The sequence below is a fragment of the Scyliorhinus torazame genome, chromosome 3, assembly GCF_047496885.1.
Source record: "Scyliorhinus torazame isolate Kashiwa2021f chromosome 3, sScyTor2.1, whole genome shotgun sequence".
Taxonomy (NCBI): Eukaryota; Metazoa; Chordata; class Chondrichthyes; order Carcharhiniformes; family Scyliorhinidae; genus Scyliorhinus; species Scyliorhinus torazame.
The window spans coordinates 287,481,212-287,503,359 of NC_092709.1; the positions used below are offsets into that span (position 1 = coordinate 287,481,212).

The 22,148-nt window shown below is 46.2% G+C and overlaps 1 protein-coding gene across 3 annotated transcripts in view; it reads right to left on the reverse strand.

The window, feature by feature from the left end:
- Positions 1 to 22,148, reverse strand: part of wdr7 (WD repeat domain 7) — a 1,110,115-nt gene that overhangs the window by 738,126 nt on the left and 349,841 nt on the right. For all 3 annotated transcript variants that reach the window (XM_072497366.1, XM_072497365.1, XM_072497364.1), the window contains one exon: positions 15,992 to 16,115. In XM_072497366.1, coding sequence (XP_072353467.1) covers positions 15,992 to 16,115 — 124 coding nt within the window. The remainder of the gene's footprint in view (positions 1 to 15,991; positions 16,116 to 22,148) is intronic.

The following is a 22,148-nucleotide window of genomic DNA, read 5'->3' on the forward strand; positions in this document are numbered from 1 at the left end:
AGCACGGTAGCATTGTGGATAGCACAATTGCTTCACAGCTCCATTGTCCCAGGTTCGATTCCGGCTTGGGTCATTGTCTGTGCGGAGTCTTCACGTCCTCCCAGTGTCTGCCTGGGTTTCCTCCGGGTGCTCCGGTTTCCTCCCACAGTCCAAAGATGTGCGGGTTAGGTGAATTGGCCAATGATAAATTGCCCTTGATGTCCAAATTGCCCTTGGTGTTGGGTGGAGGTGTTGGGTTTGGGTGGGGTGCTCTTTCCGGGAGCCGGTGCAGACTCGGGGGGCCGGATGGCCTCCTTCTGCACTGTAAATTCAATGATAATCTATGATTAATCTAGGACAAAGGTTCGGCACAACATCGTGGGCCGAAGGGCCTGTTCTGTGCTGTATTTTCTATGTTCTATGTTCTGTCCACTCGTGAACAAGTCTTATTTTGAATGTTTTTATTGGAATCCTTACTTTATTGACTGAAGATTTGTAACATGATGCCCATCATGAAAGCCTCCCCATCAGTCTCTACTTTCCACCACAAGTTCAACCCAAGATGTGTACTCAGTGTGCTGTAAAATATTAGGTAGGAGATGTGGGGCAAGTGACAATCATTACCAGAATGTACAACTTAAAACTATCAGTATGGTGGCGATATTCAAAATAAGTGACTCAAATAACTGCACATTCATTCATCTTACAACCATTTCTCGTAAATTATCAATGAGGATCATCTGTGCAACAGTAATATTGGGCGCGGCTTAACGGAAATTAAACAGAGCCCGTGTTGAGCGTATTCAGCCAGGTGTTTTCCAGCGTTGGCAGCACTGAGAACGACCCAGCTATTAAATGGGATTCTGCTTCATTTCTGGGACTCAGCAAGGAACGCCCCGCCGAGGCCACACTACCAGGCTCCTCTCTAGACCCCCCACTGCAGCCTCCGGAACGTTCCCCCCCGCCACACACACACCAATGCCCAACTCACCTATAAGGGGGTCAGCGAGCCCCTTGCACCCACCTCATAAGGGCAGGACACCACTGGGCCCCAACTACGGAGCGGGCAAATGCCACTTCGGCACTGCCATCCTGGCACCCTGGCAGTGCCCTTCCCAACCCACAGTGCCACCTGGACACCCTGGCAGTGCCCAAAGGCCAACCACACGGGTGTCTCCAATCATCTGGGAGCCCTCCCCCTTGAGACCCCACCCCGTGCCATTCTGCCTCATCCACACTGATCAACAACAGTGCTAAGGCACTTGCTTGGGGTCTGCGAGGCGCAGGGGTTAGATCCCCTGCCTTGGGTAACTGTGGCGTGAGCATATTCAAGTGAGCCTGACTGTACACTTGGATATGCAAATGTGCAGGATCCAGATCACGACATCTCGCGAGACCCCGTTACATCTCGTAAGGCTCGACGAGTCAGGTAAATCTCGAGAGAGACCTCCGGGTTTGGCACGGCCAGTACATCGCGCCCGTAATCAATATCAGTCAACATGGAAGCACACGCCTAACACACCTTCTCAACTTTTTTTTAGGAATGATCTTCGATAAGCCCTATGAAGCAATGGTTGTTGACTTTCAAAATACTCTAAACAAGTTAAACACGGTAGGATATTAATTAAACTCAAAGCTTTGGGGAGTTAGAATAAACTGTGATAATGCATGAGAACAGTTGGTAATGAATGGTCAGTCAAGGATTTAATTCAGAGAGACAATGGGGCAGCACGGTGGCGAAGTGGTTAGCACAGCTGCCTCACGCCGCCGAGGTCCCAGGTTGATCCGACTCTGGGTTACTGTCCGTGTGGCGTTTGCACATTCTCCCTGTGTTTGCGTGGGTTTCACCCCCACAACCCAAAGAGGTGCAGGGTAGGCGGATTGGCCACGCTAAATTGCCCCTTAATTGGAAAAAAATGAATTGGGTACTCTAAATTTATATTTTAAAAAACTTCAGAGACAAGTAGAACAGAGTTGGTTGCCTCAGTGGTCAATGCTACTATCGATTTTAATTAATAAAAATGGACTGGATTCAGAAACTTAAAGAGCAGACATTTGCAGATGATATGAAATTATACGGAGCAATAGAATTGGACAGAGGCAACTCAAATTACCGCGTTTCTAAAAGCAGAAAGGACAATGGCTGAACAAACTTAACACAAGAAACTGTATCATGTTCCAGAGGGGAAGGTAGCACAGATGACACAAATCACTCAAATAATTCCCTGGGAGTCTCAATAAATTCAACAAGAGGTTCAACCACCAAAACCAATATACATTGCCTTAGCAATAGAGTACAAGCTGAAGAAATAACAATGAAAGTCACAGTGCCCTGACCAGAGCATTATCTTGAATACCGTGTCCAATTCTGGGAATCAGAAAAAAAGAGAAATAATTTAAAATTAGAAGCTTCTCCAGTCTGATTTTAGTATCAGAATATAAGTTTTCATAAATGCATGAGAAAAATTGACTTTACAGCCTAAGAGAAGGTGTTTGAGTGGTGATCTGAAACAGTAGATTGTTAAAAGTATAGAAAAAGCTAGCCCTGAATATCACTTTAAATTATGGGAGTAGGAAGAGAGAACACAAGTTCAAGCTTGTAAGAGATAACATCGCATTAAGATCAAGAAAATTCTTCTCACTCAGTAAACTTACAGAATATATTGCCAGAAAGCTGTGGAAGCAAAAACATTCGAGCCATTTTAAGATCTGTAATCGGAGAGGATGTAACATTTTTAGAATGTTTGGCATGGCCATTCCTTCTTCAATTTTAATTATTTTATGATCTTGTAACATAGAACCAATCGCGAAGAAGGTGGCAGGATTAAGGTCATTCAATATTTTTTTAAAGGAATTAGATTAACATCTGCTAAAAACAGGACTGGGCCATGACTTGACCTCCCCCACTTGTCCATCACCACAGAGAAATGAGAGAAAGGAATTAGATTTTTTGAAGTCGGACGTTGTGAGTGGAAAATCTGTGATAAAATAAGTCTACTTGGCTTCTGGATAAAATGAGTTCACTCGGCTGAAAGAGTTTGTTTTACCCCGAATTCAACATTTCACATAATAATAGTCAACGCAATACATCTTATTTCTCCTTCAGCTAATCAATGAGGTAGGGAAGAAAGGGGGAAAAATTCAAGCAAAACGATCACCTTGTTCCAGTTGGTAGCATAATTCAGAAAGTTGAGAGTTCAAGCTCTACTTCAAGGTTTGAACTCATAATCTAGGCTAGTATTTGATTTTATTATTGAAATGCAGTCCTTGAGATAAGACCTATGAAGCCCTGTCTCCCGGATCTAGTGATTTTAATGGATGTAGAAGATTCCATTGCACCTTTCATAGAAAAACAGGGAGCTCTCTTCGTATGCTGGACAATATTTCCTCAATCAGCACCACCAAAAACAGATTAATTGAACATTCACCTTATTTATTTGTGGGGCTAGACTTTATGAAAATTGTCAATGTCCCCACATAACAACAATGACGACATTTCAAAAGGTAGTCGACTGTGCACAAATCTCAAAACATCTCGAGACACACAAGGCATATGACATAATGCATAGTGTATGCAGAATACAAATCTCTTAACTGCGATGCTCCATGTCTGTAAGGTGCAGTGCCCTGGTCATTTTATGGCCTACACCACTGCCATGAAATCATCTTTTTTAATCAAACCAATTTTCTAGACAGCTCTTCATTTGGGATGCCAAAGGATGCAAAACCTTAGACAATCTGCATGCATAATAAATGAAGGTGAAAGGCAAACAGTCAAAAATATGCACAATTTCTTCGCCAAAATGTTAAGTTGAAGATTGAATATTTTTTGTTATACAAATCAATTAAGTTGTTGTTCAACTGACTGACTGCTGTCACAAAATAATCAAAACAGGCAGTAGATTAATTCCCTCTAGGGATGTAATAAATAATAACCTTGTTTCTAATACAACACCATTAGCAGATTCATCAGTCTCACATTACACAGCACTTAGGTGATTTCAACTCAAACAGGGTTTAAATACTGATATGCGGTACAATAGCAGCAAAATTATCTTTCCTGTTGTTGGACATTGTTCCTCACATAATTACTACAAAAGCCGATTGTCTCTAAGGAATTAAAATTAATCACAATAATTATCTGAAAATATAATGGAGCTATAAACAATTGAGTGTACTTTTTCAAAGAAACGGAATTTAAAAACCAACAATTACCAACGGTTTTACAGAAAAGAGAAGCAAAATAAATTCATGCTGCACCTACAGCATGAAATAAAATGTTCGAGGTGATTGGCTAATACACAGTAACTACGTTCGGTCAACAAGAAATAATTCCATTGCATGTAACATTCGGTAACATGCAAAATAAATATTAGACATATTTCAGTTCAGGGACATGGTGAAAGAAAATGGATTCCCAATTTAATTGCTTCAGATGGGCTTATGCCCAAAACGTTTCAGCCTCAGCATAATGGTAACACACCCACCTGAGTCACACAGTTGCAGCATCAAGCCAACTCCAGAAACTTGAGCATGTGACACTGTCCAGTTTGCAACATCATTAAACTGAGACCCATCTGCCTCCTATTACAGATGTAAAAGATACTATGGCTCTATTCTATTATCCCTTAACCAACTTCACCAATACATACTATTTGGTCATTCACCTCAATGCCACGGAGAGATTTTGTTCTGAGTAAACTGCTGCTATTCTGTACATTACAACCGTGATTGTGTTTCATAATGCTCACTGGCTGAGAAGCATTTTTGGGCTGCCCGAAGGTTGTGAAAGGTACGAATAGAAATGCAAGTTCTCTCTTATTTCTCTTCATGGACTCTGGAGTGTATGGTTTGTAATTGCAGGTTTAGTTTTCCACAGATATAGATTTGGTAGCTTATGTAGGCCAAACAGCTCGACACTAATCTGTGTGAGCCGTGGTTCAGTTCTTTGAAACATAGAAAATAGGAGTGGGATATTCAGCCCTTCAAGCCTTTCATTATAATCATGATTAATAATCCAGCGCAGTAACGATTTGTGCTTTGCCCCCCTCCCCCTCCCATATCCTTTGATCCCTTTATCCCCAAGAACTACATCCAACTCTTTCTTAAAAACAAAATGTTTTGGCTTTAACTACTTTGTGGTAGAGAATTCCAAAAGCTCACCATTCTCTGGGTGAAGACATTTCTCCTCATTTCAGTCCTAAATGGTCTTCCCCGTATCCTTAAACTGTGACCCCTGGTTCTGGACACCCCTTCCATCGGGATTATCCTTCCTGCATCTACCCTGTCTAGTCCTGTTAGACTTTTTATATGTTTCGAAAGATCCCTCCTCCTTTTTCGAAACTCCAATGAGTATAATTCTCCGAAATCAATCTCTCCTCACATGTCAGTCCTGCCACCTCAGGAATCAGTCTGGTAAGACTTCACTGCACTCGTTCCATTGCAAGAACATCCTTCCTCAGATAAGGAGATCAAAACTGCACACAATATTCCAGGTGTGATCTCACTAAAGCCTTGTATAACTGCAGCAAGACATCCTTGCTCCTGTACTCCAATTCTCTCACTGTGAAGGCCAATATACCATTTAACTTCTTTTCTTTTTTAAAAATAATTTTTATTAAGGTTTTCATAAAATATCAATAACAAAATGAAAAAGGAACCCAACAGGGTTAAGTACAAAACACAGTCCAGAAAAACAACCCTCATACCCCCCTCCCCCCTGTACATAAATAATAAATTAACATTAACTTAACAGAACAGGTATATACACCCCCTCAGGCCCTCCAGTGTAAATAACAGAAACAAAAATAAAGTAAGCCCCCCACCCCCCAAGTTGCTGCTGCAATTGACCAATGTCTACCGTTCTGCCAGGAAGTCTAAGAACGGTTGCCACCGCCTAATGAACCCTTGTACCGACCGTCTCAAGGCGAATTTCACCCTCTCCAGCTTAATAAACCTCGCCATATCGTTGATCCAGGATTCCACGCTTGGGGGGCCTCGCATCCTTCCACTGAAGAAGTATCCTTCGCCGGGCTACCAGGGACGCAAAGGCCAGAATACCGGCCTCTTTCGCCTCCTGCACTTCCAGCTCCTCTGCCACCCCAAATATTGCGAGCTCCCAGCCCGGTTTGACCCTGGATCCTACCACTCTCGACACCGTCCTTGCTACGCCCTTCCAAAATTCATCCAGCGCTGGGCACGACCAGAACACATGGGTGTGATTTGCTGGGCGCCCTGAGCACCTAACACACCTGTCCTCTGCCCCAAAGAACCGGCTCATCCTTGTCCCGGTCACGTATGCCCTGTGCAGTACCTTAAACTGTATGAGGCTGAGCATTGCACACGAAGAGGAAGAGTTCACCCACCCTAGGGCATCTGCCCACGTCCCTTCCTCAATCTCCTCTCTCAACTCCTCCTCCCACTTACCTTTCACCTCCACCACCGAGGCCTTCTCCTCCTCCTGCATCACCTGGTAAGTTTCCAAGATCTTCCCCACTCCCACCCACCCCCTCGAGAGCACCCAGTCCTGTACTGTGTGTGGCAGCAGCCGCGGGAATTCCATCACCTGTAAGTACCTGAAGGTGTTCCCCGGGGGGAGCCCGTACTTCTCCTTCAGCTCACCCAGGCTCGCGAACGTCCCGTCCACAAACAGGTCCCCCAGCTTTCGTATCCCTGCCCTGTGCCACCCCGAAAACCCTCCATCTGTTCTCCCTGTGAACCAGTGGTACCCCCGTATTGGGGTCCACGCCGAGGCCCCAACCTCCCCCTGTGCCGCCTCCACTGCCCCCAGATTTTGAGGGCAGCCGCCACCACCGGGCTCGTGGTATACCTCCTTGGAGGGAGCGGCAGCGGCGCCGTTGCAGGCCCCCAGGCTCGTACCCACACAAGACGCCGTCTCCAGCCTCTTCCATGCAGCCCCCTCCCCCTCCATCACCCACTTGCGCACCATCATCGCATTGGCGGCCCAGTAGTACCCACAGAGGTTGGGCAGCGCCAGCCCCCCCCCCCGCCTATCGCTACTCCACTCCAGGGACACCCTTCTCACCCTCGGAGTCCCTCACGCCCACACAAACCCCATTATACTCCTGTTAACCCGCCTAAAAATGGCCTTCGGGATAAACACGGGGAGGCACTGGAACAGGAACAAAAACCTTGGGAGCACCGTCATTTTGACTGACTGCACCCTACCAGCCAAGGACAGCGGCAACGCGTCCCACCTCTTGAACTCCTCCTCCATTTGCTCCACCAGCCTTGTGAAATTAAGTCTATGCAGGGCCCCCCGGCTCCTGGCCACATGGACCCCCAAATACCTGAAGCTCCTCTCCGCCCTTTTTAGTGGGAGCTCGCTAATCCCCCTCTCCTGGTCCCCTGGGTGAACCACGAACAGCTCGCTCTTCCCCATGTTGAGCTTGTACCCCAAAAAATCCCTGAATTCCCCAAGTCGTCCGCATAAAACGACACCCTATGCTCCTCCCCACCCTGCACCAACCCCCTCCAGTTCCTCGACTCCCTCAGTGCCCTAGCCAGGGGTTCCATCGCCAGTGCGAAGAGCAGGGGGGGACAGGGGACACCCCTGCCTCGTCCCTCGGTGCAACCGAACGTACTCGGACCTCCTCCTATTTGTGGCCACACTCGCCATCGGGACCTCATACAACAGCCTAACCTACCTGACAAACCCCTCCCCAAACCCAAACCTCTTCAGCACCTCCCACAGGTACCCCCACTCTACCCTATCGAAGGCTTTCTCAGCGTCCATCGCCACAACTATCTACGCCTCCCCCTCCCTCGGCGGCATCATGATAACGTTCAAAAGCCACCGCACATTCGCGTTCAACTGCCTCCCCTTCACGAACCCCGTCTGGTCTTCGTGAATGATCTGCGGCACACAATCCTCAAGGCAAAGACCTTCGCCAGCACCTTGGCATCTACATTTAGCAAGGAAATCGGTCTGCAAGACCCACACTGCAGGGGATCCTTGTCCCGCTTCAGGATCAAGGAGATCAGTGCCCCGGACATCGTCGGGGGCAAGGCCCCCCCTCTCTCTTACCTCATTGAAGGTCCTAACTAGCAACGGGCACAACAGGTCCATATATCTTTTATAGAATTCGACCGGGAAACCGTCCGGCCCCGGTGCCTTCCCCGCCTGCATGTTTCCTATCCCTTTGGTCAGCTCCTCCAGACCAATCGGGGCCCCCAATCCTGCCACCAGTCCCTCCTCCACCTTCGGAAAGCTCAATTGGTCCAGGAAGTGGCCCATCCCTCCCTCCTTGCGTGGGGGCTCGGATCGGTACAATTCCTCGTAGAAGTCCCTAAAGACACCATTGACGCCGACCCCACTCCGCACCACACTCCCTCCCCTGTCCTTATCTCCCCCGATCTCCCCCGATCTCCCAGGCTGCGTCCCGCTTCCGAAGCTGATGCGCCAGCATCCGGCTTGCCTTTTCCCCATACTCGTAAATCGCCCCCTGGGCCTTCCTCCACTGCACCTCCGCCTTCCTGGTGGTCACCAGGTCGAATTCGGCCTGGAGGCTACGCCTCTTCCTCAACAATCCTTCCTCAGGCACCTCCGCATACCTCCCATCTACCCTCACCATCTCCCCCACCAGCCTCTCCCTCTTCCCCCCCCCCCCCCCCCCCCCCCCCGCTCCCTCCTCTCCTTGTGGGCCCTAATGGAGATCAGCTCTCCCCTAATCACTGCCTTCAGCGCCTCCCATACCGTCCCCACTCAGACCTCCCCGTTATCGTTGGCCTCCAGGTACCTCTCTATACTTCCTCGGACCCGCTCGCTCACTTCCTCGTCCGCCAACAGCCCCACCTCCAAGCGCCACAACAGGCACTGGTCCCTCTCCTCCCCCAGCTCTAAGTCCATCCAATGCGGGGCGTGGTCCGAAATGGCTATCGCCGAATAGTCGGTATCCTCTACTCTCGCTATCAGCGCCCTGCTCAAAATAAAATAGTCGATTCGGGAATAAGCCTTATGGACATGTGAGAAGAATGAAAATTCCCTAGCCCCCGGCCTTGCAAATCTCCAAGGGTCCACCCCTCCCATCTAGTCCATAAACCCCCTCAGCGCCTTAGCCGCCGCCGGCTTCCTACCTGTCCTAGACCTGGAGCGATCCAGTGCCGGATCCAACACCGTGTTAAAGTCTCCCCCCATTATCAGGCCCCCCACTTCCAAGTCTGGGATCCAACCCAACATACGCCGCATAAAACCCGCATCGTCCCAATTCGGGGCATACACATTGACCAGTACCACCCTCACTACCTGCAACTTACCACTTACCATTACGTACCTATCGCCATTGTCTGCCACAATGCTCGACACCTCGAATGACACCTTCTTTCCCACCAAGATCGCCACCCCTAGATTTTTGGCATCCAGCCCCGAATGAAACACCTGACCTACCCACCCTTTCCTCAATCTTACCTGGTCTGGCACCTTCAGGTGTGTCTCCTGGTGCATAACCACATCCGCCTTCGGCCCCTTCAGGTGCGCGAACATCCGGGCCCGCTTGACCGTCCCATTCAGTCCCCTTATATTCCAGGTTATCAGCCGGATCAGGGGGCTACCCGCCCCCCTCTCCCGTCGACTAGCCATAACCCCTCCTCGGCCAGCCACGCGCCCGCACCCCACGCCCGGCCCGTTCCCCACGGCGGCAGACTCTGTCTCGACGCCCCCCTCCCACTCGCTCCAGCTCCCCCTTGACCATAGCAGCAGCAACTCTATTCCCCCCCCACCCACCCGGCTAGGACCCATCCTAGCTGATTTACTCCCCCCATTGCACTTCCGCAAGTCAGCCGAGTCCTGCTGACCCCGGCCACTCCTGCCTCTCCTTCGACTCCTCCCATTGTGTGACACACCCTCCTCTTCCATTCCCCATCCACAGGCTCTCCCCCTCCTCCTTCCATCCTAAGCGCGGGAAACAACCCTCGCTTCCCCGCCCCGGCCCCGCCCCCTCCCGTCTTCAGCACGGGACAAAGCCCGCGCTTTCCACCTACCCGGCCCCGCCACCTCTGACGCAGCTCCTTTTAGAGGCCCAGTCCCCTCACCCCCGACTCAGGCCTCCCCCTCCCCGTGGGGCCCCATCTCACCGCCGGCCATCCACCCCTGTTCCGTTTGCTTACCCCCCTCCAAGAGCCCCCCGACCAACCCAACCAGAACAGTGCCCAACCCGCCCTAACCACCCTCACCGACCAGACAGAGAAAAACACAAAGAAAAAGAAACCAAGAGCAAAGGCCCCCCCCCTCAAAACACAACATATCAACCGCAGTCCCCAAACGCCCATCCCGACCCTCAATCTATGTCCAACTTCACCGGAGACTCAAAATAATGGTGCAGGTCCTTGTAGGTGACCCACAGTCGCGCCGGCTGCAGCATGCCAAACTTCACCCCCTTCCTATGCAGCACCGCCTTCGCTCGATTGTACCTGGCCCTCCGCTTCGCCACCTCCGCACTCCAGTCCTGGTATATCCGAACCTCCGCGTTCTCCCACCTGCTGCTCCTCTCCTTCTTGGCCCACCTGAGTACACACTCCCGATCAGCGAACCGATGAAACCGCACCTGCACCGGCCGCGGAGGCTCGTTAGCCTTGGGCCTCCTCGCCAGCACTCTGTGGGCCCCTTCCAAATCCAGGGGGGTCCTTCCCATCAGCGAGTTCAACATGGTGACCACATAGGCCCCCACGTCCGGCCCCTCCAGCCCCTCCGGGAGGCCCAGAATCTGCAGATTCTTCTGCCTCGACCGATTCTCCATCTCCTCGAACCGTTCCTGCCATTTCTTGTGGAGCGCCTCGTGCGCCTCCACCTTTACCGCCAGGCCTATGATCTCGTCCTCGTTGTCGGACATCTTTTGTTGGGCCTCGCGAATCGCCACCCTCTGGGTCGTCTGTGTCTCCAGCAGCTTATCAATAGAAGCCTTCATCGGCTCTAGCAGGTCCGCTTTAATCTCTCTGAAGCAGCGCTGGGTACCCTCCTGCTGCTCCTGCGCCCACTGCATCCACGCTGCCTGGTCTCCGCCCGCCGCCATTTTGTTCTTCTTCCCTCGCACCTTCTTCGGGTCCACCACCACCTTTTTAGTCACCCCGCTCCTAGTAGAAGCCATATACTATCGGGGAATTGTTATAATCTCCTTCCCACACCGGGAAACGTAGTAAAAGTGCCGTTGGGGGCCCTGAAAAGAGCCCAAAAGTCAGTTTTTGCGGGAGCCGCCAAATGTGCGACTTAGCTCCGCATAGCCGCAACCGGAAGTCACCATTTACCTTCTTCACCACCTGCTGTACCTACCTGCATGCTTACTTTCAGCAACTCATGTAACAGTACACCGAGGTGTTGTTGCACATTCCCCTCTCTCAATCTATAGCCATTCAGATAATAATCTGCCCTCCTGTTTTTGCTACCAAAGTGGATAACCTCGCATTTATCCACATTATGGATTCTCTGTCCATTCACAGCAGCAAGATTCTCCCACTGCAGTGAATGGGAGATTTGGCCGAGCACCAAATTCTCCGTCCTTGCAGTGGTAATGGGGTGGACTGGTAACAGAGAATCCAAGCCTACACTGCATCTGCCATACATTTGCCCATTCATTGAACTTGTCCAAATCACACTGAAGCATCTCTGCATCCTCCTCACAGCTCACCCTCACACCCAGCTTTCTGTCATCTGCAAATTTGTAGATACTACATTTAGTTCCCTCATCTAAATCATTAATATACATTGTGAATAGCTGGGGCCTTAGCACTGATCCTTGTGGTACCCCACTAGTCGCTGCCTGCCACTTGGGAAAAGTCCCGTTTATTCTTAATCTGTGTTTCCTGTCTGCCAATTAGTTCTCTATCTATCTTAATGCACTATCCCCAATTCCATGCACTTTAATTTTACATGCTAATCTCTTATGTGGGACCTTATCGAAAGCCTTCTGAAAGTCCAAATAACCCACATCGACTGGCTCTCCTCCATTAACTCTAATAGTTACATTCTCGAAGAATTTCATTAGATTTGTCAAGCTTGATTCCCTTTCGTAAATCCATGCTGACGCTATCCGATCCTGCCACTGTTTAACAAGTGCCCTGCTATTAAATATTGTAATTCTCATTTTCCCCGTGACTGACGTCAGGCTGACTGCTCTATAGTTCTCAGTTTTCTCTCTACCTCCCTTTTTAAATAGTGGGATTACATTAGCTTTCCTCCAATTCGTAGGAACTGTTCCAGAGTCAAAGGAATCTTGGAGATGACCACTAATTTCTTGGGCACTTCCTTAAGCACTCTGTGACATCATTCGTGTTCGAAGATTGTGGATTCAAATCCCACTCCAGAACATGGACACAAAATTCAAATAACATTTGGTTGTGGTACTGAGTGAGGAAGTGCAGTAAAGGCGGGGTGGGGCAACTTCTGGATGAGAAATAAATCGCGTCCTTGCACTCTCTCAAAGTGGTTGATTTTGAAGAAGAGCAGGGAAGATATCCTCGGTGGGCTGGCAAATCGTTCAATCAGCATCACAAAAAAAAATTATCTGGTCATTATCTAATTGATTGTAAAGTGCTTTGAGATGTCCAAGACTTGTGAAAGACATTATTTGAATGCAAGTCTTTCTTTGTTTTCTTTTTCATGGATTTGGAGACTCAGATTATTGGAATACCCTCTCATTCTTACCTTCTTAAATGCTACAAACAACTGCTTTAATGCGCTGCTAAAATACAATCAAAATAAACGGTAATATTAGCTTCTTAGAATTTACAGTGCAGAAGGAGGCCATACGGCCCATCGAGTCTGCACTGTCTCTTGGAACGAGCACCCTACTTAAGCCCATGCTTGCACCCTATCCAGGTAACGCAGTAACCCCACCTAACCTTTTTTGGGGGGGGAGATTAAGGGGCAATTTAGCATGGCCAATCCACCCAACCTGCGCATCTTTCGACTGGTTGTGCCAAACCGGGAGGAAACCGGAGCACCCGGAAGAAACCCAAGCAGACACAGGGAGAAAGTGCAAACTCCACACAGTCAGTCACCTGAGGCTGGAATTGAACCTGGGACCCTGGAACTGTGAGGCAGCAGTGCTATCTGTGCCACCGTGCTGATTGATCTCATCAGCAATGCCATTGAAAACCAATTGCTGGTAACCTCTTGGCTACCATGACAGCATCTAAATACATCCTCAATGATGCCAGAGTTTTTTCGTCTGCAACCTTAAACGGGGAGCATTTCCAGGTGACAATCACACTTTCCTGGCATCAATCCTGAGCTTGCCTCTATGAGGTTCTACCCATGTTCCCAAATAAAAGCATAAAATGCTAGAAATACTCAGCACGTCAGGAACATAGGTTCCTATGAAAGGTATTGGACCTGAAAATTTTATTTTGTTTCTCTGCACAGATTTTGCCTGACCTCCTCAGTATTTATAGCATCCATATTATTTTGTTTTCCCACCCATGTACTTTGGTTTACAGATATGGCTGAGCTCGACACACTACAATGAGTGAACCATTTTTATTCTGTTTGGTATCCTTTCCTTCATTCTAAAATTAAAGGGTCTGAATTTTTCTAACCTTTCTTTCAGGACAGTTTATTTGGCCCTCGGAATCAGTGACACAGTGGTTAGCACCGATGCCTCACATCGACAGGGACCCGGGTTCAATTCCGACCTCGGGTGACTGTGTGGAGTTTGCACATTCTCTCAGTGTCTGCGTGGGATTCCTCCAGGTGCTCCAGTTTCCTCCCACATTCCAAGATGTGCAGGTTAGGTGGATTGGCCAAGAAAAATTTCCCCCAAGTGTCCAAAGGTTAGGGATCGGGCGGGGATTGTGTCTGTCGGGTGGTCTTTCAAATGGTCAGTGTAGACTCGATGGGCCGAATGGCCTTCTCACTGCAGGGATTCTATAAATCAGCCTCATGATTATTCTGGAAAAACCCTTTAGAGTTTGAATGTTTTCCTTGTGCCAACAGAATGTACTAACTATGCTTAATCCTGAATCACTTCAGTAGGTCTACCTCAAATGTAACTTCTGAAACATGTGATGATACTATTTAGTAGATGCGCTTATTTCAAACCTTAAAGTTACTAGTCTCATAGAAATCCAGCATTAGGACCATAGAATTCCTCCAGTGCAGACGGTCCATCGAGTCTCTGAAAGAGCAACCTACCTAGGCCCACTCCTCCTACCCGATCCCCATAACCCCATGTAACCTGCACATCATTGGACACAAAAGAGAAATTTATCATGGCCAATCCACCTGCATACTTTTGGATTGTGGGACAAAACCGGAGCACACAGAGGAAACCCACAAAGACATGGTGAGTAAATGCAAACTCCACATAGACAGTCACCTCAGGCCGAATTGATCCCTGGCGCTGTGAGGCGGCAGTGCTAACTATTGTGCCACCATGCCGTCCCTATTCTAGATTTTCTTCTTTAAATTACAAACTCCCCTTACCTTATTTTTGGATTCAACTATACAAGTATCATAAGGCCCTTCAAGGGAACCTTCAGATCACTCACTTAGTGGCAGTTCATTATTGTGTAAGCCTTAATAATAGATCAACAGGTTGATATATGTGGGCAACATCATACAAAAGCTTACATTCAGTCTTCAGCCAGTTTTCATAAATGGTGCTTTCTAGCAGAGTCTACTGGAGTTGGAGCTCTGTCTGATTTCTCCTTTCCGTACTCGGAGGTACAACTACAATTATGATCCCAGATCAGACCCCAACAGTTGCTAGGATACGGAACAGAAACCATAATATTTTATTTTAATTTTGTAAGACTGTGAGGGAAGGATACTTCACCCTTGGAGTGATTGCACAAAGTAATAGGGATATGGTATATTAGAATAAACCATATTACTACCAGTCTTAAAATCTTCAGCATGACACCAGAAAATAGCTTACAATTCCCCATTAAACAATACTGCCCAATAGTGAATACTGTCCCTTAATTACTGTCTTTATTCCCAATTAAACAACAAAGGGAAAAAAAAAATCTCAGCTCTGAGTCCACCTTAAATACCAATGACACAGAGGAATACTTGCTGTGCAGAGTCATTCTTTGAGAAAGCAATCTCTTGACACTGCTTTACAGAAAGGATCGAACTCCTGTCAGACCCATGCAGAAGCTCTGACTGGATGTCTGGAAAAACTGTTTCAGCTGGCTTGTTTTAGCTCTCCCTTGTCCTTGTAGACATCTGCACTGCTTTCAAGATTGTTAATCTCTTTTCAACTAACTTACAGTGAGAGCAGAACTGTTTCACTGTGCACATAGTTTCAGTAAGAAGTCTTACAACACCAGGTTAACATCCAACAGGTTTATTTGGAATCACTAGCTTTCGGAGCACAGCTCCTTCATCAGTTGAGTGGACCTGATGAAGGAACATCACTCACTTGATGAAGGAGCTGTGCTCCGAAAGCTAGTGATTCCAAACAAATCTGTTGGACGTTAACCTGGTTTTGTCAGACTTCTGACTGTGCCCACCCGAGTCCAATGCCAGCATCTCCACATAATTTCAGCCGCACCAGCCATACCAGAACTTACTGAAAATTCCTGGGTGGCTCAGCTCCATCCAGCAATTATCTCACCAAGCTGAAAACTAATTAACTCCTCAGGGAATCCCTTAATCAAAACAAAACTACATTAGCCCAAGCGTTTTACGATGGCGCCCTCTGAATCACAAAAGCATTGTTGTGTTTCACCTCAAGAATGTTTTAAAACATGATTTCAGCAGTCAAATACACTCTAACCCACACCTTTAACCCTTATTTCACCAAATACGTATTATATAATATATCTGAAATTCTTACATTACTCACACTATCAAATGTCGTGTAACAATTCCTAGCTCAACAGAAATCGCCAAACTTCAAATGGATTAAAACACAAGCCAGTTTGGTTCAGTGCAAGAACTGGCCATGTATTTATTTAGTAATTCCTTCAACTAGTGAAGCAGATGTACTCCAAAACTATCACAATTTCCCAGATTTCAGAATCTTCTAATTAAGGAGGCCAAGAAGATACTTACGTGACATTATGTTGTCCACATACTGTGGCAGGTATGGTGACCACATGTCTATCGTTTCCTTTCGTCCTTCTTTCTCAATTCTACGAAGCTCTGCCAACAGTAAAGCTTGAGCAGCTTCTCTCACCTTTCAAGAAAAGATTAAAACAGATTTATTTGGGTGTGAAATGCCATACAAGCATTAAATAAAACTGAAACACTTAAAAAGTCATTAAATTTACATATTTTTGGAAACATTTACACATTTTGAAGGATCAATTAGTGGAGAAGAAATAGGAGTAGGTCATTCGGCTGCTCTATCCTTCTAAACCAAGCCAGGTAAGGACGGTAGGTTTTGATCCTTAAATAACATTGGTGAACGAGGTGGGTTTTTATGCCAATCCAATAGTTAAATGGTCACCTTTACTTGCAGCAGTTTTTTATTTCAGATTTATTTAAGTAACTGAATTTAATCTTCTTAACTGTTGCAGTGGAATTTAAACTCATGTCTCTGGATCGTTAGTCCAGGCATCTAAATTATTAGCTCAGTTACATAACCACTGAACCCCAATCCTCAGCTTTCGGAAGGGAGTTCCAGAGCCCAGGACTGAGGCAGCTGAAAACATGGCCAGTTAAGCGAAGAAACTCAGGGATTCGCACGGGGGTAAAGGGCTATTACAGAGCTAGAGAGGGGCAACCTTGGAGGGAGTTGAAAACACGGAGACTTTTAAGATTAACATAGAATTTACAGTGCAGAAGGAGGCCATTCGGCCCATCGAGATTGCACCGGCTCTTGGAAAGAGCACCCTACCCAAGGTCAACACCTCCACCCGATCCCCATAACCCAGTAACCCCACCGGATACGAAGGACAATTTATCATGGCTAATCCACCTAACCTGCACATCTTTGGACTGTGGGAGGAAACTGGAGCACCCGGAGGAAACCCACGCACACACGGGGAGGATGTGCAGACTCCGCACAGACAGTGACCCAAGCCGGAATCGAACTTGGGACCCTGGAGCTGTGAAGCAATTGTGCGATCCACAATGCTACCGTGCTGCCCCCCAGCACCAACTGGCTGGAAGTCAATAATGATCAGCAAGCACTGAGGAGATACTTCAATGAGACTTGACTGAGATGGTATGAGCAGCAGAATTTTGGATAAGATCAATTTAGGATCTGGTTTAGCACAGTGGGTTAAACAGCTGGCTTGTAATGCAGAACAAGGCCAGCAGCGCGGGTTCAATTCCCGTACCGGCCTCCCCGAACAGGCGCCGGAATGTGGTGACGAGGGGCTATTCACAGTAACTTCATTTGAAGCCTACTTGTGACAATAAGCGATTTTCATTTTACTGAGGGATCAAGGTGGGAAGCCAGCTGAAACACCACTGAAAAAGTCAACTCCAGATGTTACAAATGTACGGATGAGTGCTTCCGTGGCAGATGAGCTGAGGCAGATATGGAGACAGGTAGCACAAATACATTGTGTCAAATACAGTAAATCTTGCTTACCCATGAGTGATTCATAAACTTTATTTTTTTTAAATCGGGAACTGATATGACGACTTCTAAATTGTTCAGCTTCATTTATTCTCTAAAAGAATACTATGCTCATGTGAATCTTGATAACCTAACCAAGAATAACGCAGACAAGTAATTGAAGGAAGGGAATGGTGAGCGAGGCAAGAAAAGGTGCGAGAAATCCAATTGCTATGAAAATAATTTTTTTTAAATTGGGGATGGGGTGTTGTTCTCAAACACCACACAAGTAAAATTCTTCTTCTCTAAACATGCATCACAATGTCAACCTTTGCAATGCTTAAGAAAGCAAACAGTATTTCGTGTTCAAGTTATCAAAATGGTAAAATCCCAGCTGCCCCTCATTCAACTCCTCATAGAATCTTTCTCACAAAGCTGCGCATTCAACAAAATTTCTGCCACAGCAGCAGAGGTGTGATGTCAAGGCTACCTCCTCATTTATCAAACATGGGTACAAAAAACCATTTACTAGTTTCTATGAAAAGTTCTAAAACTGTAACAGTCAGCAATGTGTCATTGGGAACCATAAAGTACAAATTATGCCGCTGTAACAGCCTCAGATGTTCCAACAAAAAGCTGGAAAAATCAAATTAGAATATTGGCACAATCTCCATTGGGGATGTTAAACCAAATTTACCAAACAACCCGCAGATGAAGTTGCCAACAAGATTTCATAATTTTTTTTAAAAACTTCAAGACAAATCAGGACCAATGCAAATTAAACATAAATGAACAGGCAAATGATACTCCAAATAAAATTATTAGGGAGAGGGTGGGGATGGGCCAGTCCCCTCCCAAGTTGCTTAATTGCTGGGTGTCTTGTTAATTCTTCCATAGAATTTGTCTTCTAATCAGCAGTAGGGTCTCTTCGGTTGAGGATGATGTGAGTTTTCTAATGTCAGTGGGTCTGGTGCGCTGCCCTGGGTGCGGTTAGTGAGGAGTGAAGCCAGTTATATGGTGAGTTGTAGAATTTATAGTGGAGAAGGAGGCCATTCGGCCCATCGAGTCTGCACCAGCCTTGGCATGTGCTGGGTATCCTGGGGGTACTGACTCCTATGTGCAAGATTGTGCTGGGCTAGGCCAGGTCAGGTACTGTGGCTGGAATCCAATTGTCCCCTTATGCTTGGGACGTCCCTCCTCGAAGGCACTCAGTAGGGACATCCTGAAAGGCCGAGTCTTAATATGTTCGGAGTACCCTTAGTTTACTGACACCAAAGTGAACAAAGCTGGGTTAGTTCCTATACTATGGTTGATATCCTGCTGCCTCCCCACCACCCCCCTTATGGTTGAGATGTTCCTTCTTAGTCGGATGTTATGCGAAGCTGAGTGAGGTTTGAACGAGTAACATTTTCTCTTCTTTCTCTTATGGTGAGAGGTGTGTGCCAGAGAGTCATAGGTGTGTGGCTGTGTCCTAGTCCTTTTTATCCCGAGACCCTCTACTCCTTGTAGTTTTCCTTTTATGTCCCATCCCACTTAGTTTGTTGGGAGGCTCTGACCGTACTGATTATAATTCGAACCAATTGTATGAATACTTGCTGGAACCCTCAGTATAAATATGTGGAATGATCATCATTCTGGACTGTAGCAGCAGAGGTTAGAGTTTTATGATTCTTGAGGTATATACAAAACATCCTTTTATAACTGGTGTTCTCGCGAATTTCCATTGCAATGTTTTATTTTTGTTAATGTGAGGTGAAAGAATCTGTGATGACTCCTGCAAGGGTACAGACAGGTCTGATATCCGAGAGGGTGCTGTACAGTGTATTATTAGTGCATGTGGTGTTGCTAAAGTTGAGGGAGATGTGTTTTGCTGCGCGTCAGAACATGACGCGAAGATCTTATCTTGAATTCTTTTGGTCGTTGCAGACAATCAACAAGTGGGAAGGTGTGCACCATTTTGCCATGTTTTCATGGCATTGCCCTCCTCTCCCTCGTTCTCTGGTAATGCGCATAGAGGTACCAAGTTGAGGCTAATGATTGTACTGGGCCAACTGTATTGCTTTTCTCCTGTCCTCGTCCGTATCGATGTGTCATGAGACATTTTTGCCACGCTGTACCATGCCTGTGGTTTTGCCTTACATGTTAAGATGGAAAGATTTCAATAAATATACTTTTTTAAAAATGGGAATTATATTTTAAGTAGTGGATACAACAAAGATACATCTAATGCAACCACAAGCACCATCTCACTCCCTGCACAGTCTTTCCAATTCGGCCTCTGGTATGTTGGGAGTTCACACTTTTCTCACTCAACGGATTTGGTCTCCACCTGTAACTTCACTCCTTCCAAGTTCCCCACAGAAAGTAATCACCCAAGCAACACACTCTTGCAGAACCTCCTTACCTGGATGTATGATACTCCTCATTGCACAGATTTCCCAGAGACTCTATTCGCTGACTCTTTTAAGAGAACTCGTGAAACGTTCTGGTCAGTTCTGACAAAATTGGAGCATAGCAATGGAATTCTCCAGTTCACCATCTGTGCTCTAACTCGGTCTTTCTGTCCCATGTAGATTTATTTCACACACACAGCTCCTTGAAAATGTGCCTTCCCTGTTCTTGCCCTGCTTTTTTGGTATCTGGCCACATAGGATCCATATCTTAACTTCCTCTCCGATTATTGCTGAAGCTTTTCATCTTGAACTCACCAGGACAAATGCAAGAATGTAAAATTTCCAACCAATGCAACAATTTGAAGGAGAAAAAGGTGCTGATTGGTTGACAAGTCAACTCTGTTTAGCCGTGACATTGCCATGGAAAAAGCAATGGGCAACTCTCGATGCCCCAAGTCTCTGGTACTTCAGGTTTGTCCAAATTCCAGAAGCTCGCAAAGCCCCTATACGTGGCCCCTGGCACCTGTTTTCAAAATCGCAGTCAAAGAGGTGAGTTTCAATGATAGATAAATTCTTCATGGAGCCTCTCCTCTAATCACAGGCCATTTCTCTCCCACTTTTGCTTCTGAAAGGCGGACTAGTGAGCCTATCAGCAGCAAATAAGGAAGGGAAACAATCTCTGATTGTAAGAGCTGCCATCACCAGTATTAGTGAGTGTGCTGAGGGCTGCTTGGTCAAGGGAAGCAAAGCAAAGGGTTGGAATCTGGGGAGGGCAAGGCAGAGTTGGGGCCCAGGGAAAGCAAAGTTTTAGATCTCCTCCAATAAACTTAATTTAAAATCCGTTTGTATACTGCTATTTTCCCAACATTAGGATGTGATGGCAGTCATCTCCTAAATATTTGAAAAGCAAAACATTTCAAGGGTGCACATTTTTGTTTTATTTTCACTTAGTCAGTAGTTCTTTCAGAGATCGATCATATTAGGGGTGGAATAGTCTCCTCCTACGCTGTAAACTTCTATGATTCTATCTAACTCTTTCAGAAAAGAAGTGGAACGGTTCATTATGCAGGACTGCACCAACGTTTAGAAGAGGTAATTTATTAAGTAATGATGCAATGGCTTAAAACTTGGGTTTAAAAAGGCTAAAGAATGTGGGAGGAATAATAAATGGTAACCAGGGCCAAGGAAATCAATTGGAGGGCCCAAGAAAGAACGATTTAGACAAGACATTGTATGATGAACCTCTATCACATATTATGGGCCAGAGTTTAGAGAACACCAAAGTATATCATGGAGTTCACCTGACCCACAACTTTGAATAGATTTTGGTAATGGGGAGCACAAGGGCCCACTTTACAGGTGTGATGCAACAGAGATCTAAAAGTATTTTAAAACAAAAACAATGATTGTTCTATGAATCCAATTAACATTGTACAAACACACAGTAAACAGTTTATCAACGACCAACCGTGATAACCCCCCAAAAGATACAGTACTCTATAGATAACCCTTAATAACTTTCCAAACAACATCCATAAGTCAAAAAACCCTTTAACAAAGACAATAGGTTTGCATTCCTTCTCCAAACAGGTATTACTTTGAAATCATCAAGTGATCTGGAGACATTCTTTAGAGAGAGATACACAGCTTTGTGTTTGAATGCAGCTCTCCAACTAAAAACTAAACTAAACACAGAGCCAAAAAAGCTTTCAGCACAAAGCAAAAGTAAAAAGCAGAGCAGAGCCCAGCTCCACCCACACAATGACATCACTGCAGCCATTTGATGAGGCACGCTTTTCTTAAAGAAACATTCACATGACACACAACACTGATAGGATTGTATAGTATATGGAAAAACTGTCCCCAATGGAGACACTATGTTGTATTTAAACTCGAAGGCCTATACTGCATAAATTTGTCCCTGGATAAATATTCCTTTGTTCCCATTATTCATCCTCTGCATATCATATTATTTCCTCCAGCAGCAATACAACAAATAGTGTCTCACAGAATATCTGATGAAGTCAGTCAAATCTACTCTGTATAAACCTCAATTCCATTGGGTATGAAACTGTACTGTGAAATCTAGAAATTACTTTCTCATAACATCCCATAAGTAAGGTTAAAATGTGTGTTTATCGCTACCAGAATTCACTGCCAATGCCATAAAATTTAATACAAAGCAATTGCAGTGTTAACACTTAAATTAAATTTACATTGCAGTGCTGGTCTATTTGCTCATCTGTTATCTCAAAGTAAATCTGTACATGATCAAACAGGAGAGGCTGCATCAGTGGAAATAATCCAA